This window comes from Myotis nattereri, assembly GCF_964212035.1.
Source record: "Myotis nattereri genome assembly, chromosome: 12".
NCBI lineage: Eukaryota > Metazoa > Chordata > Mammalia > Chiroptera > Vespertilionidae > Myotis > Myotis nattereri.
The window spans coordinates 66,543,681-66,566,857 of NC_138087.1; the positions used below are offsets into that span (position 1 = coordinate 66,543,681).

The window sequence follows — 23,177 nt, forward strand, 5'->3', positions numbered from 1 at the left end:
GTTACTATCACTTTTATGCTCCAATATAAACTACATATGGTGTTTATGAAAGGATCAAGTGCTTAATTGTTTTCCTAAATAACGAGGTATGAATTTTTCATTATAATTAACATCGTCACTATCACCATAGCTAACATTCACGGAGAACTTACCTTGAACCAGGGACTTTGCTACATTATCACATTTAAGTTTTATAATAACTCTATAGAAGCAATTATTATTATTATTATTATTTTTATTTTACAAATGAGAAAACTGAGGTATAGAAAGTTTAAGCTCATAAAAGGGCAAAATCTGAACTTAAAGTTTTGTTTATCAGGCTCCAGAGGCTATGCTAGTGACAGTGCATAACACAACTCCTCAAATTAAAACCAAGGCATCACATAACCTGAGATACATTTGAAATTGGCAGGTCGAGGTGCTCCATTTATCAAAACATCTCCAGATAATCCCAGTGGGTCTTTCCTTGCAGCTAAGATATCTAACAACCTATAAAAGGATATATATGGTATGTTTTTTCTCCAACGCAAGTTATATCTCTCAGCTACTCTTGAATGCAAATTCTGTTCAAATTAAAAAATTAACTGATCAAGAAAAAAAAATAAAACCAAGGCATCTCATCCATGGTAATAAGACCTGTTGACAGGCTATATATAGGCATTTTGGCTAAAAGGGATTTCAGAGGTCATTTGGTCCAGCAATTTCTATTTTGGGGGATGCATACCCCAGTGATGCCCAATGACTTCTCAGAGTGCACAGACATGGTTTTAGGAGAATCAGTATCCAGATTCTCAGCTTTTGCATTTTTCTTTTCTTAAATCGTTTAGTCTTCAAGATGTCACCTTATGCATTTTCTGTCTCCCACGTAACAAATGAAAGACATACTTTAATCCATCCAAGTCTTTTGCATTGGCTCAGGATATAAAAACCCCAAAGGAGCCAAATGAAGGGACAATTAGAACTATTAAGAAAATGAATTACTTTAATGAACAGAATACAAATATTTTTAAATTGAGGGGTTTCCAATTGCTTGCTCTCAAAAAAATTGAATACCTAATCTAGTTGTCAACACATCATTAAAAATAATTTTTGATTATATGTAACACTAGTTACTGTCGTATTACTTGGACAGCGTTTGGTCCCCTGGAATCTCAAAGAACAAGTCTACTATTTTTCAACATTAAATCTAAACATCAATCAACAGAGACAGCATTGTGCAGTGAGCTAGAACCCCGATGCTTTCATTTAACAGCCATATGACCTTGAGGAAGTCACTTACCCTCTAGGAGCCTAGGTGTTCTCATCTGTAAAATGGGGGGATTTTGATAGCACATTACTCATAAAGTTGTTATGAGGATTAAATGAGAGTACCTGGTCCTTGGCAACTGTTCAGTGCCAGCAACTATGCCTATCAATTTTTCAGTCTTCTCTACACAGAGTCTCCAGGTTTTTCTGGGAGGACAGTGTTTTGCCATCCAGGCCTCTCTACAGTGAAACTGCTCCAGTTTGTCATTGTCTTACCATTTGCAATAGCACGGATGGACCTGGAGAGCATTATGCTGAACGAAATAAGCCAGTTGGAGAAAGATAAATATCACATGATCTCACTCATCTGTGGAATATAATGAACAACATAAACTGATGAACAAAAATAGATCCAGAGACAGAAGCAGTGAACAGACCCCGTCCAACCTCAGAGGGAAGGCAGGGGAAGGGTGGGGTAAGAAATCAACCAAAGGACTTGTATGCATGCATATAAGCAGAACCCATGGACACATGGGTAGGGGGATGAGGGTATGTACTTGGAGCAGGGGGGTAGGAATGGCCGGGGAGAGGTCAATGGGGGAAAAAGGAGACATATGTAATATTTTAAACAATAAAGAATTAAATAAAAAATAAAATAAAATGTGGCTCTCAGAACTAAGCAAAATTCTGTGAGTCTGCTCTTTCATCACAGGGTAATCATGATGATTTGTTCTGGTCATAAATCATAGCTTTTTGGGTGGAGACCAGAGTTGGCAGTCCACAAGTGAGCTATGTCCATGGCTATCCCAAGAATACTTAACCTTCACAATTAGGTCGTTGGGAGAAAAAAGTGCAAACAATTAAGATCTGCCCCATATAAGGCACTTTCAGATGCATGGTCTCATATAACCCTTACAGCACTTCTGGCTGCAGCAATCACTTATCCTTATTTTATGGATGAGGAAGCCAAAGCAGAGGGAGGTGAAGTGATTTACTCAGCATAAATGGTCTGGCTGGACTTTACACTTATGTCTGAATGCCTTGAGTACTGTGTGCGTCTTGCTACATCACATTCCCCTTTAGCTTATTTAGCATCTCCCCTATGGAAATGGATTTATTCATCACTCCTGAACTGTCTGCTTTTATATGTCAAATTAAAGGATGTCACCATAGTATAGCTTAAGAGGGTGAGCATTAGCTTGTTCAATTATAAAAGTGAACAAATTCATAATATGCCATTGAGCTATCCTTAATTGATTTCACTATGGTATGATGAGGAATAAGAACTAAGAGTTGTAACCACATTTATTGAGCACTTCATGTAAACCAGAAGTTGGTCTAAGAGCTTTATATATGTGTTTTCCCTTGATGATCAGAGCAATTCTGTGATGTAGGCATTATTTTCTCAATTTATAGATGAGGACATTGAAGCTCTGAGGGGTTCTGTAACATGCTCAAAGTCACAGAGTCAGTAGATGGTAGAAATGGAATTTACGTTCGGTTCCATCTGACCTCAATTTCCATGCTCTTAACCACTGGGCTATGCCTCCTTTTAAGCTTTCCCCAACTATTGCAGTTCCTACTTTCCTTTTCCACTCTGCTACCTTGTGCATTTGGCCTATCTTGTGATAAGTGTCTATCATAGTTTTTCTAGTTTAATCCTTATTGTAGAATTAGGAAGTAGATATTATTATTCCCATTTTCAGATCATGAAATTAAGGACCAGGGGATGAGTTACCCCCTCTCTTCCCCCCGCCCCAGCAAGGTCACAGAGCACAGGATTAGAGCCAGGTTCATTGTGGATTTGTCTAACTTGGAAGCAATGTTCTTTCCCACCTCACTCATTTACCGTATCACCCATGTTTTATTCTCATCCTGCTCTTGGTTCAGGAACAATGGGATGTCTTGATCCAGGAATCAGAAGATTTGGGCGCTAGTCTCAGATCTGCTATGAAAATTTTCTCTGAGACCTTAAAATCACTTTACTCTTTTGGCCCGCAGTTTCTTCATCTGAGAAATGGGAAGAATAGTATTTGTTTTCAATACATAGGCTTTGTAAAAAACAACAACAAAACAAAACAGAAGAGACTGTGGACATGAAAGCCCTTTGACAAGTCTTATGAAGAAGTGAGAAATTGTTCACGTTAGATTTCTGTAGGAACCTTGGCTCTCTCTCACAGATAGGTCCCCATAACTTCTAATAGTCTGATTCAGAGACTTTCTGATAATACACTGCCTTTCATTCCAACGTGAACTTTGTAAATAGAGGAGGCACTTGGATAGCAGTCTATTCTCTGAGTTTCTCTGTTTGATCATTAATTCCTAGAAGTGGAATGAAAAGTCTGGGCCAGTTGTTAAGAGAAGACAAAGTGGACAACCATGTCCAGGGGCCGACTTTTGGACCATCCAACCCTGATTACCCATAATACCTCCCCAGCTGATTGATGCTTTCTGAAATTCCGTCAGATATTTTCTCTTTGAATCAGGATAATGTCCCCGAGTGGAACACTCTTGACTAACTGAATTATTCATTCTTTTTGTGGTTAAGTTTTAGTAAGGGGAGGGGAGGGAGTCCATGAACACACAGCATATCTGAGGATGGTGTAGGGAAGAGGCACTGTGAAGGGAAAGAAGAGGAAAAGGAAGATGACTTAGGGAGTCAGAGACAAACTTCACAGTATGCACAATATTTGAGAAAGATGGTCTTCCCTCTGGAAATTACCAGGACTCTATGTAGGAATAGTCTAAGGTGCTCAGAAAGCTCTGTGTGGTGTGCAGCCCTGAGTGCAGGCACTCACCTTACTGCAGGTCCCCAACTAGACTGCAGTGGGCTGGGCTTGGCACGCCACCCTCCCTTCAGCAGCGCGTGCCGTCATGTTTTGTTTTGACTGCAGCACGGAGCAGTCCACTCGGAGAAGACTGAGAAAGTTGCCCAGCACAGAAGAAAGAAAGGTATCAGGAAGGGGTTGAAGGGCAGAACGGCTAGATTCCTGGGGGTGCTTCTGCTTGTCAGGGGCAGGAAAGCGTGTCCGGTAAAGGCCTTGGGAGGATTGAGCATGTGTTTCTACATGAATCCCCTGCTTCCTGCAGCACAGTTTCCCAAGTGTGTCATTGGCCGAGCTCACTGCCTTCTCTGGGGAGTGGGGCCCATGAGGCAGTGCTTCCACAGTTAGTATTAGTGACCGTGGCTTGGCATCTCAGCTGATCCCAGGAGAGCAGCCAGGACCTGGGAGACCAGCCTGGACATGGGGTTCTCTGATGTGAGCTCCAAACTGTGGCACTGAGAAGAAAGCCCAGGAAAACTTTGGTATGGTCAAAACATGGATGGGTATCTCCCTGCCTGAGGCCTGAAAGATATAGCCTTCTTTTAAGTGATACACTCTTGTTTTTCAAAATATTTAGCTGTGAATGTGTATTGAAAACTGAGAGTCTGTTTCTCACTTTTCCCATTCCTTTCCAAGGGTGATCTCTGTTAATGTGTGTGTGTTTTTTTAAAATATATTTTTATTGATTTCAGAGAGGAAGGAAGAGAGAGAGAGAGAGAGAGAGAGAGAGAGAGAGAGAGATAGTGATAGAAACATCAATGATAAGAGAGAATCATTGATCGGCTGCCTCCTGCACACCCCACACTAGGGATCGAGCCCACAACCCGGGCATGTGCCCTTGACTGGAATCGAACATGGGACCCTTCAGTCCACAGGCCAATGCTCTATCCACTGAGCCAAACCGGCTAGGGCTCTGTTAATGTTTTGACATGTACCCAATTAACACATTTTCCGGTACACATATGTATATGTACAATTTTGTTTCCACAGAAATTAGTTAATTTGTGGAGCTTTCTTTGTTTATCTCATCAATATATCATAGTCCTCCTATGTCACCATCAGGCCTACCTCATTATTTTAAAAGTATTTTGTAGATTATTAGATGTGCCAGAAGTTATAAAATGTCCCTACTCATGCCACTTATCTCCTTTTTTGGGGGGAGCTATTACAAAAGAAACACTACATGGATTTTCTTTTACAGGCTCTTCATGTACATATATTTTTATAGAAATGGAAATGCTAGATGGAAGTATATGTGTATTTTAAATCTCATCAGTGCCACTGGATTGTCCTCAAAAAAGTTAAAACCAATTTTTACAGCCTTTAAGGCAGTGGTTCTCAACCTTCCTAATGCCGCAACCCTTTAATACAGTTCCTCATGTTGTGGTGACCCCCCAACCATAAAATTATTTTCGTTGCTACTTCATAACTGTAATTTTGCTACTGTTATGAATCATAACGTATATATCTGATATGCAGGATGTATTTTCATTGTTACAAATTGAACATAATTAAAGCATAGTGATTAAGCACAAAAACAATATGTAATTATATATGTGTTTTCCGATGGTCTTAGGCGACCCCTGTGAAAGGGTCGTTGGACCCCCTAAGGGGTCCCGACCCACAGATTGAGAACTGCTGCTTTAAGGGCATATGAGAGTGCCCTTTTCACATGAACTGACAGCACCATTTACAAACTCTTTGCTGTTTCCCAATCTAATGACAAAAAATAAACTACAAGAGGTTTACTTTTTACTTTCCTAATTGCTGGGGGCAATTTTTTGACCATTTTAGCATTTCTTCTCTGACTTTTCCAGCTACATCCTTGCTCACTTTTCTATGTGGTTGCTATGTTGTTGTTTTTTGTTGATTTATAAGGGTTATAATGTGGTAAAGAGATATTCTTTTAGGCTTTCCTTCTTGATCTGACTCATAATTCTCTAACTACTAGTATTCTCAGTATCCAGCGTGGTGGACATTTTTTTCTCTTACTTATGCTCTGTTCATTCTGAGAACATAAATCATTAGTTCCCCTAGAATGTAGTGTAACATTTTTTTATTGATTTTAGAGAGGAAGGGAGAGGGAGAGAGAGATAGGAACATCAATGATGAGAGAATCATTATCGGCTGCCTCCTGCACGCATGCCCTCTACTGGGGATTGATCCGAAACTTGGGCATATGCCCTTGACTGGAATTGAACCTGGGATCCTTCAGTCCGCAGGCCAACGCTCTATCCATTGAGCCAAACCGGCTAGGGCAGTGTGACATTTCTTTATCAGATTTCACATCAGTCAGTGCTCAAAAATCGGAAACACATACTAGTATGAAGACTGACATCATCGAATGGACAGAGTTGGCAATAATAACAGCTCACATATGTTGAGTGTTTACTATGTGTCAGGCATTCCGTTTAAAGTGTTCAAATGCTTGTATGTCATTTAATCCTCACAGTAAGCATATATATGAGTTACCCCATGTTCATTGTAGCATTATTTATGACAGTCAAGATATTGAAACAGCTTAAGTGTTGTTTATTGAGCATTTACTGTGATCCAAGTTAGTTAACATATTATTTACTACTTAGAGGAATCCAATGATGTAGTTATTTCAGTTTTACAGAAAAAGAAACCAGAGCTGAGACAAAGAATTTTCCTCAAGTTACATAGTATGAAAGCGGTGGACTTTCGGTTGTGACTTGTAACTTCTGACATTAAGTCTTGAGTTCTTATCACTAAAACACTAAATATAATTAGAACTAGGGTATATGTGGGGAGGGGTGTAGACTAACATAATCCAATTACTTTAATTTATAAATGAGGAAACCAAGGCTCAGAGACATTAAGTGATTATCTAGCAGTCACACAGTTCATTGATGGCAAAGCCAACACTGGAACCCAGGATTTAAATGAAAGCTTCATTCTTATTCTTCTCTAGAACACTGCCTCTTTAAATGTAAAGTATCTGGTCATTTCCTTTGTATTTCATTCTACCAGACAGAATAAATCTTGTATTCTTGAGCTAGAGATATATATCTTCTATAGTTCTTTTATAACGTGAGCTAAACAAAAAATTTGGACTTTTATTTTCATTTTATATGTCTACAAGCCCCCACCTGTGGACTTTTCTTAGTCATCCATTAAAAATGAACAAGTACTGTTGTGGGAGTGGGTAGTACACTACTCAAAGCATGGGCACTTCACAGAGATGGTTGGAGGTTACTGCTATCACAGATCCTCTCCTTGTCCTCAGATGTCAGTCTGCACTGTGAAATATAAACACGAGAAAAACAGGAGTCTCAGGTTTAGAGAAGTTACAGTTGTTGGGCTAATTTTCGACTCTCAGTTTTGAGTCTTGGTCCTGAAAAGAGTGTTAGAGTGTTTTTCTTCTGAGCAGCTTTCCTAGAGCCCCCTTCATATCCTTGTTTCTCAGGCTGTAGATGAAAGGGTTCAGCATGGGGGTGACCACTGTGTACATCACTGAGAAGACTCTGTTCTTCCCACCTGAGGTGGGTGATGGAGGACATAAATAGACCCCAATAGCTGTGCTATAAAACAGAGAGACCACAGACAGGTGGGAGCTGCAGTTGGAGAAGGCCTTTTGCTTACCCTTTGGGGAATCAATTCTTAGAATAGCCAATGCAATGTAAAAGTAAGATGTAAGGATGCAGACAAAGGGTCCAATTAACAGTATTCCTGCTACAAAGATGAGCATCAGGCTATTGACATAAGTACTGGAACAGGCCAACTTCAGGAGGGGGACCAGATCACAGAAGAAATGGGGGATGATATTGGGGCCACAGAAAGAAAGCCTGGTCACTAGGAGGGTATGCACTAGGGCATGGAGGATAGTGACCACCCATGACCCAGCCACCAAAAGGACACAGCATTGGGAGTTCATGGTCATGGCATAATGGAGAGGGTGGCTGATGGCCACATAGCGATCAAATGCCATCACAGCCAGGAGAAAGTTGTCTAGATCTGCAAAGAGGCCAAAGAAATAGAGTTGTGTAAGGCACTCACCATAAGAAATCAGCTTATTCCCTGAGCCAATATTACCTAGCATTTTGGGAATTATGGTAGAGATGAAACCAATGTCCGAGAAGGACAAGTTGGCCAGGAAGATGTACATAGGGGTGTGGAGGTGCATGTCAGAGCTGATGGCCAGGATGATGAGCAGATTGCCCAGCACAGTGACCAGGTACATGCCCAGGAAGAGCCCAAACAGGAGAGGCTGCTGCTCTGGCTTCTCAGAGAGGCCCATGAGAAGAAATTCATAGATGCTGGTCTGGTTTCTTCTTTCCATGTCTGGAATTCTGTATGAAATAAATTGTATTAAGTATAAATAGCAAAAAGTAAAATATAGCCGTGTTAAAATTTTCGAGCTCCTACAAAAGTTCTGTGTTTTAGACAATTCTGTTTGGGAGAGCTTGAAATTTGTAACTATGCACATTAGGAAAGACCGTTTGGATCAGATGGTTTGTAAAGTTATAGATTGGTGTCAGCACTTGACCCGATATCCAAGGCTCCTTCAAACGATTCCAGCTGTCCCCATGAAACATGGCAGGGAGTATGGAAGGTGCTCTGGACGGCACCCATCCTATCAGCACACTGGATGATTATAACTTCCCTGAATAATTATGCCATTAAGTAAAGAAAATTTTGATTAATTATAATTAATTGGTCATATATAATAAAATAATTGGATAATTTATTTAAAATACTTTTTAAAAAAGTGAAATTTCAGAACAGCATGCATATTCATAATTTCATTTTTGTAAAATTAAAACATAAATGTTGGTATATGAGTAAGGACACAGAAATAAACACCGTGTAGAGGTCAATAGTATTTTCTTCTGAGAAGTGAGTATGGGTCAGAAGGTTGTAGGTGCCACCTTCTTCATTACTCAGTTTTAACAGAACGTATTATCTTTGTAATGAAAAAATTCTTTTAAAAGTATGAAGGATGCGATTGATTAATTGAATTAATCCAAGTGACCATCCAGAAGGCTTGGAGATTGGGGGAGTTCTTTCAAGTTGACCAGGGTGTACTCTCTGAAAGGCAGCTCTGACAAGTGAGTAGAACAAAAATCAAACGCCTCTGACCCTGTGTGAAGGAAAGAACCAGTGAGGGAGCAGGAATTTGTCATCATAGCCCAGTCCATGCAGGCCCTTTCAAATCTTCCCAACTTTTCCAAAGAAAAGGCTGTAGGAAGTGCATAAAATATTGCTCCCATTCGCTCTGACAAGGCTGGGAATTATTGTGCTTTTTCTCTGACAATATTGATATTCTCACTCATCCGGCTTTTCCACCCACTTTGAACCTCTTCATCCGTATTTAAAAATCTAATGGACAGTATATTCCAGCTTCTGACTCCTTTGCTCTCACAGGGCTTTCTTATATTTAGATACTAGATTGATATATTGCAAAGCTAAATAGAAGGTGTCAAATCCTTAGTTCGTCTCCCAAACTACCTGTTTGTTTCCAGCCCTGTTTTTACCAGAGACTCAGATATCTTTATTTTCCATAGCAATCATATTGCAGATACATCAGGAATCTCATAACAAATCTCATAACTAAATAGTGGATAGTAGGTTTAACCCATCCATATCCATTGCTCTGAGTTAATGAAAAAGTCAGAGTAATAATAATAATAACACTTGCTGAGCACTAGCCATGTGCTCTTAAGTGATAACTCTGTGCAGAGTTGCTGTGATTATCTTCATTAAGAAACTGAGCTTCTGAGGGGTTACAAATTTAGGAATTGAAGTTAAATTGTCTGAATCAAAAGCCTAAGTTCTCTGATCTGCTATGCTGCTTTTCAGTGTTCACCAAACCACATTCTAACTCTAGCTCAGCTTCCTGCATATGTTCAATAAGGAGAAAATGCAACATCAGCAAATTCATTCATTCCAACTTTATCGAGCTATAGCTGACAAATAAAAATTGCATATATTTAAGGGGTACAATGTGATGTTTTAATATGTTTAGTGCATAATTACAGATACATTGTGAAATGATAACTGCAATCAAGTTAATTAACATATCCATCACTTTAGAGAATTGAAATATTCATTCAATTGGGCAGTTCCAGTTCATGGCAAATGAGGATATTTTGTAATATTGGCTTATGCATCAATCTTATGTGAGTGTGAATTGATGTAAATCAGTCCACTTCTGCCCAATGTTTGGATAAGATCCAGTTTCTATACTTGTAAAGGTTAAGGCCTCAAACCATGATTTTTACATGAGAGGCCCAGACTCTTTCCTTTCTGGTGTCTCTCTCTCCTCTGTCCCCAAATGCAACTGGACCTAGACTTAGGAGCTTAGCAAATAGCAGGAAATACAGTGATATAGTCTTTTATATGCATCCAACTGTATCACCTTTATAGTGAGAATTGGAAATACATGAACATTTATTCCAGTTTTCACTTTTCTTGCTCAAGGGTAACTTAACCTTCAGGAATCTCATTATTCACTAGAAGCATATCACCCGTTATAAACAGTTACACTGATTCCAAATGAAAATGTACAAAATGAATTAATCTGAGTCTTCTGATATTCTGGGCATATAAACTAATAAAATGTAAAACAATTAACTTTTGGGAAAACAATATGTCTTTTGGTTTAAATTTGATTATTATGACAAATGGTCTAACACCCTGGCCAAGGGTCCAAGCTGGAGGAGTGTGTCACAATCATGTGGGGAGCATAGGAATGGAAATTTCAAAATGGAACTCTCACGGTATCTATACACTTGAAACCTCTGCCTTAGACTCATTTATGTGTTCCTAGGAGAATACTTAGGTGCATAGAGTAAAGAAGAAAAATTTTGATTCACTTTCTAGATCCAACCTAATAATATGCATTGAATAATTCATTTAGCTTCTCTGAACCGTACTTTTCCTCCCTGTGAAGAGGGATAACTGAGTCTGTCTCGTAGGCTGTTGTGAGGTTCCTTATTGCCTCACATCAGGAAAATATCGATGCTACTTCTTATGACATAACCAGCCCTTCACGATTCCTTCCCCATCTGTCTGTCCAGTGACACCTCCCGCTCCCCCCCACCCCCGCATGCCATGCCACTCCACATTCTTGCCCACAAATCACTCACAGTCCTCAAACAACTCATCGTGTTTTTCCTGCATGCCTTTGCTGCTTAGCTATTCCACCTCCCTGAATGTCTCCTCCTCTTCTCCACCTGGCAAGAGCTCAGGCAGGTGTTAACACCTGGGGATGTTGGAGTTCATTGCTTTATCTTCTGTGCTTCCCAGTCCTGTATATGGGTCTCTGGTAGAACACTTGATATATTGCCTTATAATTGCTTATCTCCATTAGACTGTGTGGTCCTCAGTGCCAGGGACTCATTTTTATTCATCTTGTTTCTTCTTAGTCTGTACTTGGTGATCTTCTATTGAATAAATCAATGGATGGGTAGACAGTAAAATGACATTTTAAGCCACAGTGAAACTGTATGGTGTTATTGTTTAGCTACCAGCATTGCTTTTTACTTACAGAGATCATTAATAAAACAGATGACTCTTAATGAAGATCTTCGGTTGCTTAGCATATGTTCTGGTACATAGAAGGTATTCAAAATTGTTTGTGAAAATGAAAAAATGCCCCAGCCGGTGTGGCACAGTGTTTGAATGCTAACCCACGAATGTTCTCTTGATCTCCTGATCATGGTTTGATTCCTGGTCAGGGCACATGCTCAGGTTTCGGGCTCTATTCCCAGTAGGGGGTGTGCAAGGGGCAGCTGATCAATTATTCTCTCTCAGCATTGATGTTTCTATCTCTCTGTCCCTCTCCCTTCCTCTCTCTGAAATAAATAAAAACATATTTTAAAAAATGTATGGTGGATGTTGAATTAGTAATCAATTGTGTATTTTCACAAGTACTGAATTCATGGTTTGCTTATATCGTACATTTGAATAAAATATTGTTTTTTAATTTAAAAAGATGCACAAGAAATTAATGCTTGGAATTCAGATTTAATGTGAGTGTATCTTCATGTGCCCCTTCCCAATGCTGAGAAGTATTCACCAATTCTCTTGCTTTTATATATTTGAAAACAGCCAACATGATCTGATATGCTCCATTCACATGTCAAGCCCCTCTCAGGGGTATATGGTAATTTTAGGAAACTGTGGTTTCAGGGACCAAAAAGTTAAATTAATAATCTGGGCAATAGCCAAATCTATCTAACCACCCCACCCTTTAGGAACTTAAAGGACATTAAGCCATCTAATACAACTGTACTATTTTATGAGCGAGTAAACAGACCTCAAAGAGCTGCTGCAATCTGTCCAACACTACACCTGTTACCAAAAACAAGATTCCTGAAACAATTTACAGTGTACCACTCTGCTTCTCTTGACATATGGCCAATGACTTACTGCCAGTCCTGAGCTGGGCCAAGAAGAGCTGCTTATTTCTTCATGTTAAAGTACATGTTTGATTATTCTGTTCGCAGTTCTCACTTGTCAAGACTGATGAAGTCATATTTGATGATCAGATGGAAAGATAGCATCTTCCCCTATGTTTAAGGCAGAAGGGACCCCTGGTATATGGAAACCTCATCTACTCTAAGGAAGAAATGAGAGAAAGGCATCCTAGATCCTGAGTCAGTCAGCCTGGCTAGGATCCCAGGAAAACATGCAGCTTCTAGCACAATCCCCAGAGCTCTCTGAGGGAGGTTTCAGAGACATCTGGGAATACCAGTCTCTAAAGTATCCATTGAGGGAAAAGCTTGGTTCATGCCCAGTCCCAATCCTCAAACTCTAAATGACTGCTCTGTGACTTTATGAGGTTCGCTATCCTCTCTGGACTTTGGTTTTCTCAAGTAAATAAATAAGAAAACAAAATATTTTCTCACAATAGAAATCTTAGAGTTAAAATATATATATTTTTGTCATGCTAGAGCATATGGAGCATTATCTTGTGATTTTAATGAACAGTTCCCCAATTACTAATGATGTTGAACACATTTTCATGTGCTTATTGGTCATTCCTACACATTCTTTATAGAAAGAGTCTACTCATTTTTATTCTTTAAAAATGATTTCATTGATTTTCATTGATTTCAGAAGGAAGTGAGAGGGAGAGAGAGAGATAGAAACATTGATGATGAGAGAGAATCATTGATTGGCTGCCTCCTGCCCACCCCCAACTGGGGATCGAGCCCATAATATGGGCATGTGCTCTGACTGAGAATCGAACCATGACCTTCTGGTTCATAGGTCAACGCTCAGCTACTGAGCCACACCAGCTGGGCTGTCTTTATTTTTTAAAAATCTGAACCTGAGGATATTTTTACCATTGATTTTCTGACAGAGTGGAAGAGGGGAGAAGCGGGCAGAGAGAGAGAGAGAAAGAAACATCGACAAGAGAGAGACACATTGTTTGGTTGTTTCCTGTAAACGCCCCACTTGGGGCGGGGGATCAAATCCACAACTGAAGTATGTGCTCTTGACTGGGAATCAAACCAGACACTCTAACCACTGAGAAAAACTGGCCAGGGCAGGTTGATTGTCTTTTGACAGTGACTTGTAGGAATTTTAATTCTGATTTAATGGATATACTCCCTCATTTCCTTTTAGTTTAAGTATTTAAAAAACCCAAGAATTTTATTAAGATATTTGACCATTTTTCATTTCCATATATCTTATATTATTTCCTAAAAATGTTTACCTTTTCATTTAAGTGTTTCTTCCACGAGTCTCTTTGTGTGGCAAACCTTCTGACTCTTTATGTATCTTAAGATTATTTGTAATATGTCTCTACATTTGAATGGCAACTTGCTGGATATAAAATTATGGGTTCAAAGTTGTATCCCTCTTATGCATTAAAAAATTGCAGTGTCTTTTTACATTCAGTGTAGCTATTAAGAAGTCTGATGTGCCTGGTTGCCATGGCTTAGTGGTTGAGCGTTGACCTATGAACCAGGAGGTCATGGTTCGATTTCTGGTCAGGGCACATGCCCAGGTTGTGGGTTCGATCCCCAGTGTGGGGCGTTCAGGAGGCAGCTGATCAATGATTCTCTCTCATCATTGATGTTTCTAACTCTCTATCCCTCTCCCTTCCTATCTGAAATCAATATAAAAAAATTAACAAAAAAGGAAGTCTGATGTGAATATGACTATTGTTCTTTTGTAGGCAAACTTCCCTTTCTCTCAGATATTTGAGAGAAAGGACTTCCCATAGTTCTTTACCCCAAAGAGGGCAACCCTGAATGAGAAATTGTTGTCATTGGCCCAACCAAATCACAATGGCTAATTGCTGAAGATGTGTAATTGGGGCCAGCCATTTCTGGGGGCATCTTCCAATGCCACAATGACTGCCTGGGGTTTGGCCAATTGTGCTGACCCTTATATTCCATCCTTGATTGGGGATATTCAGCCGAAGGATTAAAAGTAGCAGTCCTCCAAAGAGCTTGACTAAGTAAAGGGAGTAGGGAAGACTTAGAATTTGCTGGTGCTCCCAGATGAATAACTGCCAGGTCTAAGTGTTAGTGATAATCTGCTTGGGACTGGCTAGTGCTTCCTGTCTATTGGGGTGCTCAGCAAAGTGATATATCCATTGTATCATACCAGTTTTCCTCAATAATTGATGCCCTCTTCTCAAGTTTCCCATTTGGGGAGGCATATGCATTAATGACTGCAGCAGCAGCATGGGCTATTTTTCATGCCATGAATACCCAGTGGATCAGAGAAAAGATTGGAGATGAGCCTGGGAATATTGGGGTGGGTGGACATTGCACACCCATTTCCATAAGTCTAATGGATCCTGTTATTACTTGAGAATCTGAGGGGATTCAATATTCATTTGAGGATCACGAGATATGCAAGCCAGTTGGCACATCTTGGCAGAAGTTAAAGGTAATTCTGAGCCAGAATTATAAAGGTGAGGCCCAGATTCTTTCCTTTCTGGTGTCTCTCTCTCTTCTGTCTCCAAATGCAACTGGATCCAGACTTAGGAGCTTAGCAAATAGCAGGAAATATAGGGAGAGCCAGTTAGCACACCTTTTCATCTGTTAATTGCATAAAGTCTTTAATAAATTTGTAATTTTCAATCAGGTCAAATCTTGAACCTCTGTTTCAGTTTCTTACCATGTATTGTTGTTTTTGAGTTGTTATAGGACATACTTTAAGGGGGGGATCTTCTCTACCCAGTTCATGGTGGTACGCTTCCTCTTCCAGGCAGTCCCAATCTGTATCACTAGGATTAGGGGAATCCCCCATCGTTGCTACCTTATTGGCTTTACAGACCCAGGACATAGGCTGGTAGTAGGGTAGCGTTAGCATTTAAGAGGACCCACAGTCACTGCTAGTCCTTTTATAATAAGCCAGCAGGGTCATGGTGTCCTCTGGCCCCTGAGGAGGAGTCAGGATAAGAAGCCATCAGGGCCACTTTTCATAATCGTTTGTGCCACAGACAACCATGGTTCCTCTCCCCACCCAATATTCCTTAGGGTCAGGGTCTTTGAATTAATCCCCCCCCCCCCAACATCCTCTCACAGAGCAGCAGTAGACCTCTTCCCTAGACCAATTCTCAACCGAGCTTTCCGCCCCACATTCTATTCCAGCTCATAACTGCCTCCCTTTCCCTCATGGGTTTCTCGGGTTTAATATTACTGTTATATTTCCTAGATTATTTTGTTTACCTTAGTTTCTCAAGGACTGTTTTGGTGGGTAGGAACCAGCAGCCTAAGCTAATGACCCTTTTAGCAACAACCTGAAATCCAGAGGCTCAGAGAAGTCAAACAACACCCTCTCCCTCAAGGTAGCGGGGCCAGAAAACCTTTTGGCCAGGTTTGGAGTCAAAGTTTGCTGTTCTACCTCCTGTCCTGACCACCTTCTGCCCTCGCTTCCAGCTTTCTGAGGAGATACCCCAGAGCAACCACTATCCTGAGATTAAGACACACTCATCCCTGGGCACAAAATTGATCAAATGCAAACCTCCCCTGTATGCTCTGCATTCCTCCCATGCTCCTGGGTGAGCCTGGCCTAGGGAGCCAGAATATGAGGCTAGCTAGAGTAATTACTTCATGTTTGTCTCTGAGGATCAGCCAGGGGAATCATACTCTAGAGGCCCTGAACCTAGAAATACTCCCATGACAAGGTGCACAAAGGATGTCTAACACCCATCACTGCAGTCAGGGTTGCTGCTCTCCAGCTGGCTCAGTGAAACCAGCCTCACCGGGTCCTTTCAACCTTCTCAACTGCTATAGGCTACGAAGAGCCCTGCGTGCTTGAAGCATGGTCCTCTGAGACCAAAGGGGGAACCCAGGAACAGTGTGGGCTCCTTTGCGGTGCATGCTGTTTGGGCCAGAGCAATATGGTGAGTGCTGCAAGAAAGGGGCAGGCAGGGTTGTGTTTTCCCTCTGAGACCCACAACGATCGCAGTCAGCATCCCTGTGCGCTGTCCCAGACATCCTGAGGTGAGCAGTGGGAACCGAGTCACCTAGGTCTGCCTCCTGCAGAGGAAGAGGTTCAGCTCAGAGGTGGCCGTGATGCAGGGTATTTAAGGATGTGGGAAATGCTGTATTTTCTCTTTGTGACTTTGTGAGAGTGACTGAATATCATTGAGCCTTGTGTAACTCTCTGTGATGTCAGATAACAAAAGCATGCACTACACAGAGCATTTGGTTAGATGCTGCAAAGTATAGTGCTTTCAGTTCAGCAAATGGCAGCTCTTAATGCCCATGTTTTATATAGCATGCATGGGAGTAACCTGGAACTCACATCCCCAGCCAATACTTACCACTTTGCTTTTGTGTTTTAATCTCTCTGCCCACTTGCTCTCTCTTACCAGCTAAACTGAAGAGTAGGGAAGAATTAGGGGAGATCCAGGAGGGAGGGTCTAGGGACCTTTATAGTCTAATCTACTGAATAAAATATGACTCTCTCATTGAGGACCTCAAGTGTTACTTTTTGTGCAAGTTTCCTGTATCTCTTTTCTTTTCCTAGAAAGAGTGGTGGCATGGACAGAATTAACCAGTCCAGTGTCACCGAATTCCTCCTCTCGGGTCTCTCTGAGAGCCCAGCGCAGCAGCCTCTCCTGTTTGGCATCTTCCTGGGCATGTACCTGGTCACTGTTTTGGGGAACCTGCTCATCATCCTGGCCATCAGCTTTGACCCTCACCTTCACACCCCCATGTACTTCTTCCTGGCCAACCTCTCATTTGCCGATGCCTGCTTTTCTTCCACCACAATCCCCAAGATGCTGGTGAACATCCAGACACAGAGTCAGACCATATCCTATGGGGGTTGCTTGACCCAGATGCAGTTTTTCATGATATTCGGGGCACTGGACGACTTCCTCTTGGGGGTGATGGCTTATGATCGCTATGTGGCCATCTGCAGGCCTCTGCACTACTCCACACTCATGAGTCCTCTTGTGTGCGTGCTTTTCCTCATGGCATGCTGGGTCCTCACCATCCTCGCTGCCCTCTTACACACCCTGCTCGTGGCTAGGCTTTCTTTCTGTGCAGGCAACACCATCCATCACTTCTACTGTGACATAGTCCCTCTGCTGCAGCTCTCTTGCTCAGACACCAGCACCAACCAGGTAGCCTTGTTCACTGTGGCCTCCATGATACTTACTGGCCCTCTCTTCCTGATTATCCTGTCATATGCACACATCATCTCCTCTATCCTCAGGGCCCCATCTGCCTCTGGCAGGCAAAAGGCCTTCTCCACTTGTGGGTCCCACCTCACTGTGGTCTTCTTGTTCTATGGCACAGCAATCGGTGTCTATCTGTGCCCCCCTTCATCACACTCAGGGGGGAAGGACAAGGTTGCAGCTGTATTTTACACAGTGGTGACTCCCATGCTCAACCCCTTCATTTACAGCCTCAGGAACAATGACATGAAGACTGCACTGAGAAGGCTTTTTGGACTTCACAACTGTCTTCCCAGGGACTCTAATCTTGTATCCGTATTTTGACGTTACACTCTGAAGAAACCCAGTGTTTGTGAAGAATTATGACACGCTATCACATTTACTTAGCTTTTAGCGAAAAGTGATCTAGAAATCATTCTCTTAAACCCTCCAAATTCTACAATGTATGTAGTCAGCATATTTCATAAAGGACATATACTATGATAAGTGTTGTCAGTATTTCCTTGGTTTGAATGGTGATCTCAGATAGATGGGGGTAAAGGTCAATTAAAACTTCATTTATTTACTGTCTTAATTAAAGTGTGAATTTTTTAACATGCAAATCAACATTTATTAATCTCTCTCATTTGCCAGATACTGTGTCAGGCAGAGGGGAGACTGAATCCATCTCTCCATGTGCTATGTAGTTGCACTTATAGTTGCAATTAATGACAATATATGCCCAATCATGATGATTTCTCCATAAAGCTTAATATTTACTTTGTTCCACTTTCTTATCTCTCTAAATGTATTATGCCATTTACTAGTAGTTCCTTAATTGTAATCATCTTGGATATGGTACTATGGGGAAACTATTTTACAGATGGGGAAACTATGCTATAAGAAGGAAAGGAAAGTTGAAATTTGTTTCTTGTCTGACTCTGGAGTCCACACTCTTACATGCTTGTGTATCCTGCTGCTCAATGCTAATGTTTGTACTAAGAGGATTATTCATATTAAAGCTAATATGTATATGTTGATGCCTACCATGTGCCAGGTACTATGCTATACACTATGAAAAAATGTTCAAACGAGTAAGATACTGTCCATGTTTATACATGGTAGAAACATGTTCTATTTATTGTTAATCAAATCAGATGATGATAGTTTCCATAACAAGTGTTGGAGCACAAAAGGAAGAAAAAAAATGTGTCAGGTACAGTTTTACCCATGAGGTGACATTTTATTGAGGTTTAACGTGTGAGCTCATTTGAATTAATGAAGAAAGATTCCATAGGGACAGGCTAGTTACAGAGGGTCATGCTTGTTCTTGGAGCCATTGCAGTCCAACTTTGGAAATGTTTGCAGTGGTTATCTCTCTGAAGGTGGGTCTTGCCTTTCTTTACCAGTTCAGTTTCCATAAAGTCTCTTGGTCAATTCTGTTCTTTGTGGCTCTCTCTCTCTCTATGGTCAATGCTTTTGAATTCTGGCTGCAGATTAGTATTTCCTAGGGCTTCAGAACTCTCTAGAAAAGAGATCCTAGTGTCTTTCATAAAAACAAAATGATAAAACTGGTAACTCTAGTGCAACCAGGTTTGAGAATACTGTTGTGGGATTTTCTTCCTGGCAGCAAAAGGACAGATGAAATAGGTAAGAAAATATCTGGTGAATGGTTTACCCTAGAAGAATTAGTAAGATAAAAATCACTGGGCGGGGGCGGGGGGGGGGGCGGGAAGCAGGGTGGGGAGGGCCGGCAGGGCATAGAGCACTAAGTTCCTAAATACTCAATCCTGGCTTAATCCTTTTACACCTAGTTCAGTTTTTAATTCTTTGTCTGCTGTAATTCTCTGTCCAGAAAAATCCTTGGGACTTGCTATACACTTTCTACCTCTGAATAACATTTATTTCACTATTATGCATTATTTTAAATTATGTTAACAATAATATCAGAGTGAGGCATTTGTCACTGCCAGAGAGTCTATTTATATCCTTATCTTTGTGCTTCTACTCCCATTCAAAACAGATAAGCAGATAGATTGCATACTGTTCTGCCCTCTGGAAGGATTTCTCTTCACTGCTATTCTTTAGAGTCACTCCTGGGTGGGGTTGTATATTGCAGTACACATTCTTGACAGTATCTGTCCATTCCACTTTTGCTCTTGAGTCATGATTTTATCCATGAACCAGGTTGAAGTGTTTTCCACTCTAACAGGCCAGTGCTGTGAGCTGAGTGAAAGGAAACTGAAACCAAGGTAAAGGATATGGGCTGATCTGGGCTGATCATCCCTATCACCGGTGCTCTCTGGATCTGCTTGAGGCTAATCCCAAATACAAGATGTTTCACAAAAAATGTATCCACATTGTAACAGCTGATAGCTCAATTTTGAAAATCAAATGCCTTTTTGTAAACACTGCCTTTATAATTATTCAAAGTGTGTGTATACATTTCTTGGGGACACCTATAGTTCCATTGTATGATGGCTTGCTGCACCCTTAAACTTTGATTCAAGTTTAAAACTGGGTGATGGATCATGATTTTTTTTTTTTTTTTTTGCAAAAGCTACCATCAGCTTGCCACATACTATTTTTAATTTTTTTATTATATAATTAAAACAATACCCCCATTGGCTTCTCCTCTACCTCAGCCTTAGAAATACCACAGTGTATTAGCCAATACAACAGATCTCTATAGGAGATCTGGCCTTGTTGCACATTTTGGTATTTTGCCATTTTCAGTCACATACCAGTGCTGCCTCCTGGGCCTCTGATGCCTCAGGAAATTTTATTCCTGTTGACACCAAAGAGCCAAGCCCCATTTTAGCATTTCCTATCAGTCTGTCCTAGGGAAGAGATCATCAGTCAACTTTTCAGTGATTCTGATGTCCTCAGAATCACTGAATTCTTTACTGCTTTAGTGAAGGGAGTATCTTCTGTCCCTTCTTGGGAAACAGAGTAGCTGGTGGATTCTCTGGTCTCCTATAATAAATGCATTCTCATATGGCCATGTACCTAAGATTCTGACCTCTTCTTCAATACTTTGCCAAGGGGTTCTAGCATCTGCATTTCATTTATTGTAGGCTGCCATCATTTCCAAGCCTGTCAATGATCCCAGCTGTGTAGAAGAACTCGTTCTAGGTGTTCCTCATATGAGAAGGCTCCCACATCAAACAAATGTACTCTATCTAGCCTTATGAGTCTTATGTTCCATAACTTCCTTGTCCAGCACCCTGAGGATCCACCTCCACTTGTATTCATTTAGCCAGTTATTAGTGGGCTGTCTTAGCCAAATCTGCCCCCCTTTTGATGAATCAGGTAACTATTCATATAGCCAGGACTGTTGTCCCCTGTTGGGACTATGCTGAAATCTGTTTCAAGTTATGAATCTAGAGAAATGAGGGAGGGAGGCAGGCATTTTAAGAAGTCAAACATCACCTTGCACATCATCCACCTCAGGGGAGAACTTTTCATTTATCAAATGCTCCAGAACAACTCCAAAATTAGTGTTTAGAAAATACCACCATTTACGTAGTTTTCTTTTCCATGGGTTATCTGTTTAGATTCAGCTCAGCTGGGTAATTCTCTTAGTGGCTTTGGAGGCTCACTGATGTGTTTGCAGTCAGCAGTCCATCGACTGGGTGACGGTGCCCCTGGAGCCTGGCTGCCTTTAAACTGAAACAATGGGAGTCATACAGGATCACATGCCTTTCATCATAGGACAGGCTGGCCAAGGCATGTCCACATGTCACCACTGTTCCAAGAACAGCAAGAAAACAAACACCTTTCAAAACCTTGCTTGTGTTAAATTTGCTGTTACCCTATTGGCAAAAGGAAGATGTAAGGCCAATCCATATTCTAGGGTTGCAAATTTTACCTCTTTGGAGGAGATACCAAGTCACATCTCAAGGATGCAGAATCAGAGAGAAAGAATTTGTAGCCGAGTGCTAAATCTATCACAGAACCTTTTCATGGCAATCAGGCAGTGGGCCTCTGCTTTTGTCTGCCAAGGGAAAGTGGAATGCTTCCACCCATCTGTAGGATTTAAAGGAATATGAGATTCAAATAACTCTATCTAAATGTCCCAATATTAGGTCTCACATTTCCACCCTTTCTCTTTCAGAACCCTGAATTTAGAATAGGAGACCTAGGGCTCTGCCCCTCAAATTCTTATGATCAAATTATGAGCCAGATTTTCTTAAAAATTTTTTTTCAATTGCAGTTTACATTCAGCATTATTTTGTATTGGTTTCAGGTGTACACTATCCAGCGGTTCTCAACCTGTGGGTCTCGACCATCGGAAAACACATATAGCATATCAGATATTTACATTACAATTCATAACAGTAGCAAAATTACAGTTATGAAGTAGCAACAAAAATAATTTTATGGTTGGGGGTCACCACAACATGAGGAACTGTATTAAAAGGTCGCGGCATTAGGAAGATTGAGAACCACTAACCGTTAGACAATCATACTTTAGAAAGTGTTCCCCCTGATATTTCCAGTACTCACCTGACACCATACATAATTATTATAATACTAGAGGCCTGGTGCACAGATTCATGCACGAAGGGGCGGGGAAGTCCCAGCAGTCAGACATCCTCTGAGGGGCTGGGTGCCACCGCTCAATAGCACTGCTGCGGATTCGGGAGAGGCTCCCGCCACTGCAGCTGCATTCGCCAGCCATGAGCCCGGCTTCTGGCTGAGTGACACTACCCCTGTGGGAGTGCACTGACCACCAGGGGGCAGCTCCCGTGTTGAGCATCTGCCCTCTGGTGGTCAGTGAGCATCACAGAGACTGGTTGACCAGTTGTTCTGGTTGTTTGGTTATAACGGTCACTTAGGCTTTTATATATAGAGATTATTGACCATATTTCCTATGCTGTGCTTTACATCCCATGACTATTTTGTAACTACCAATTTGTACATCTCAATCCCTTAACCTTTTTCACCCTGCCCTGCAACCTCCCTCTCCTCAGGCATCAGACTGTTCTCTGTCTCTGTTTCTATTTTATTTGTTATATTGTTTTTTAGATTCTACGTATAAGTGAAATCATATGATACTTGTTTTTCTCTGACCACCTTATTTCACTTAGCACATATCCTCTAGGTCCTTCCATACTTTTGCAAATGAAAGATTTCATTCTTCCTTTAAAATATTTTTTTTTTATTGAATTCAAAGAAGAAGGGGGGAGAGAGAGAGACAGAAACATAAATGGTGAGAGAGAATCATTGATTGGCGGCCTCCTGTATGCCCCACACTGGGGATCGAGTCTGCAACTGGGCATATGCTTGACCAGGAATCGAACTGTGACCTCTTGGTTCATGGATTGACTAGAGTTTGGGGCATTACCATAGCCTTAAATGTCACTCTACTTGCTGATTATGTAGTAATAAATCCTATATTTAGGTATAAAATTGGGTTAACATATTGCATTTTGCATATGGCAGACAAAAAAGAGATGAAAAGATTGGGGTGAAAACTTGATGCCCATAATAACAATAAT

At 41.0% G+C, this 23,177-nt stretch overlaps 2 protein-coding genes across 2 annotated transcripts; one reads left to right on the forward strand and one right to left on the reverse strand.

The window, feature by feature from the left end:
- Window positions 1-7,440: 7,440 nt before the first annotated feature.
- On the reverse strand, window positions 7,441-8,373 carry LOC308527759 (olfactory receptor 1f45-like; the record flags this gene model as incomplete). Its single annotated transcript, XM_081103158.1, has 1 exon — window positions 7,441-8,373. The coding sequence occupies one exon, from the start codon at window positions 8,371-8,373 to the stop codon at window positions 7,441-7,443; it is 933 nt and encodes a 310-aa protein (XP_080959284.1).
- Window positions 8,374-17,052: 8,679 nt separating this feature from the next.
- Window positions 17,053-17,999, forward strand: LOC308527908 (olfactory receptor 1N2-like; the record flags this gene model as incomplete). Its single annotated transcript, XM_081103342.1, is given in 2 exon segments — window positions 17,053-17,974; window positions 17,977-17,999. Coding segments are annotated over 2 exon segments (945 nt in total).
- Window positions 18,000-23,177: the final 5,178 nt, after the last annotated feature.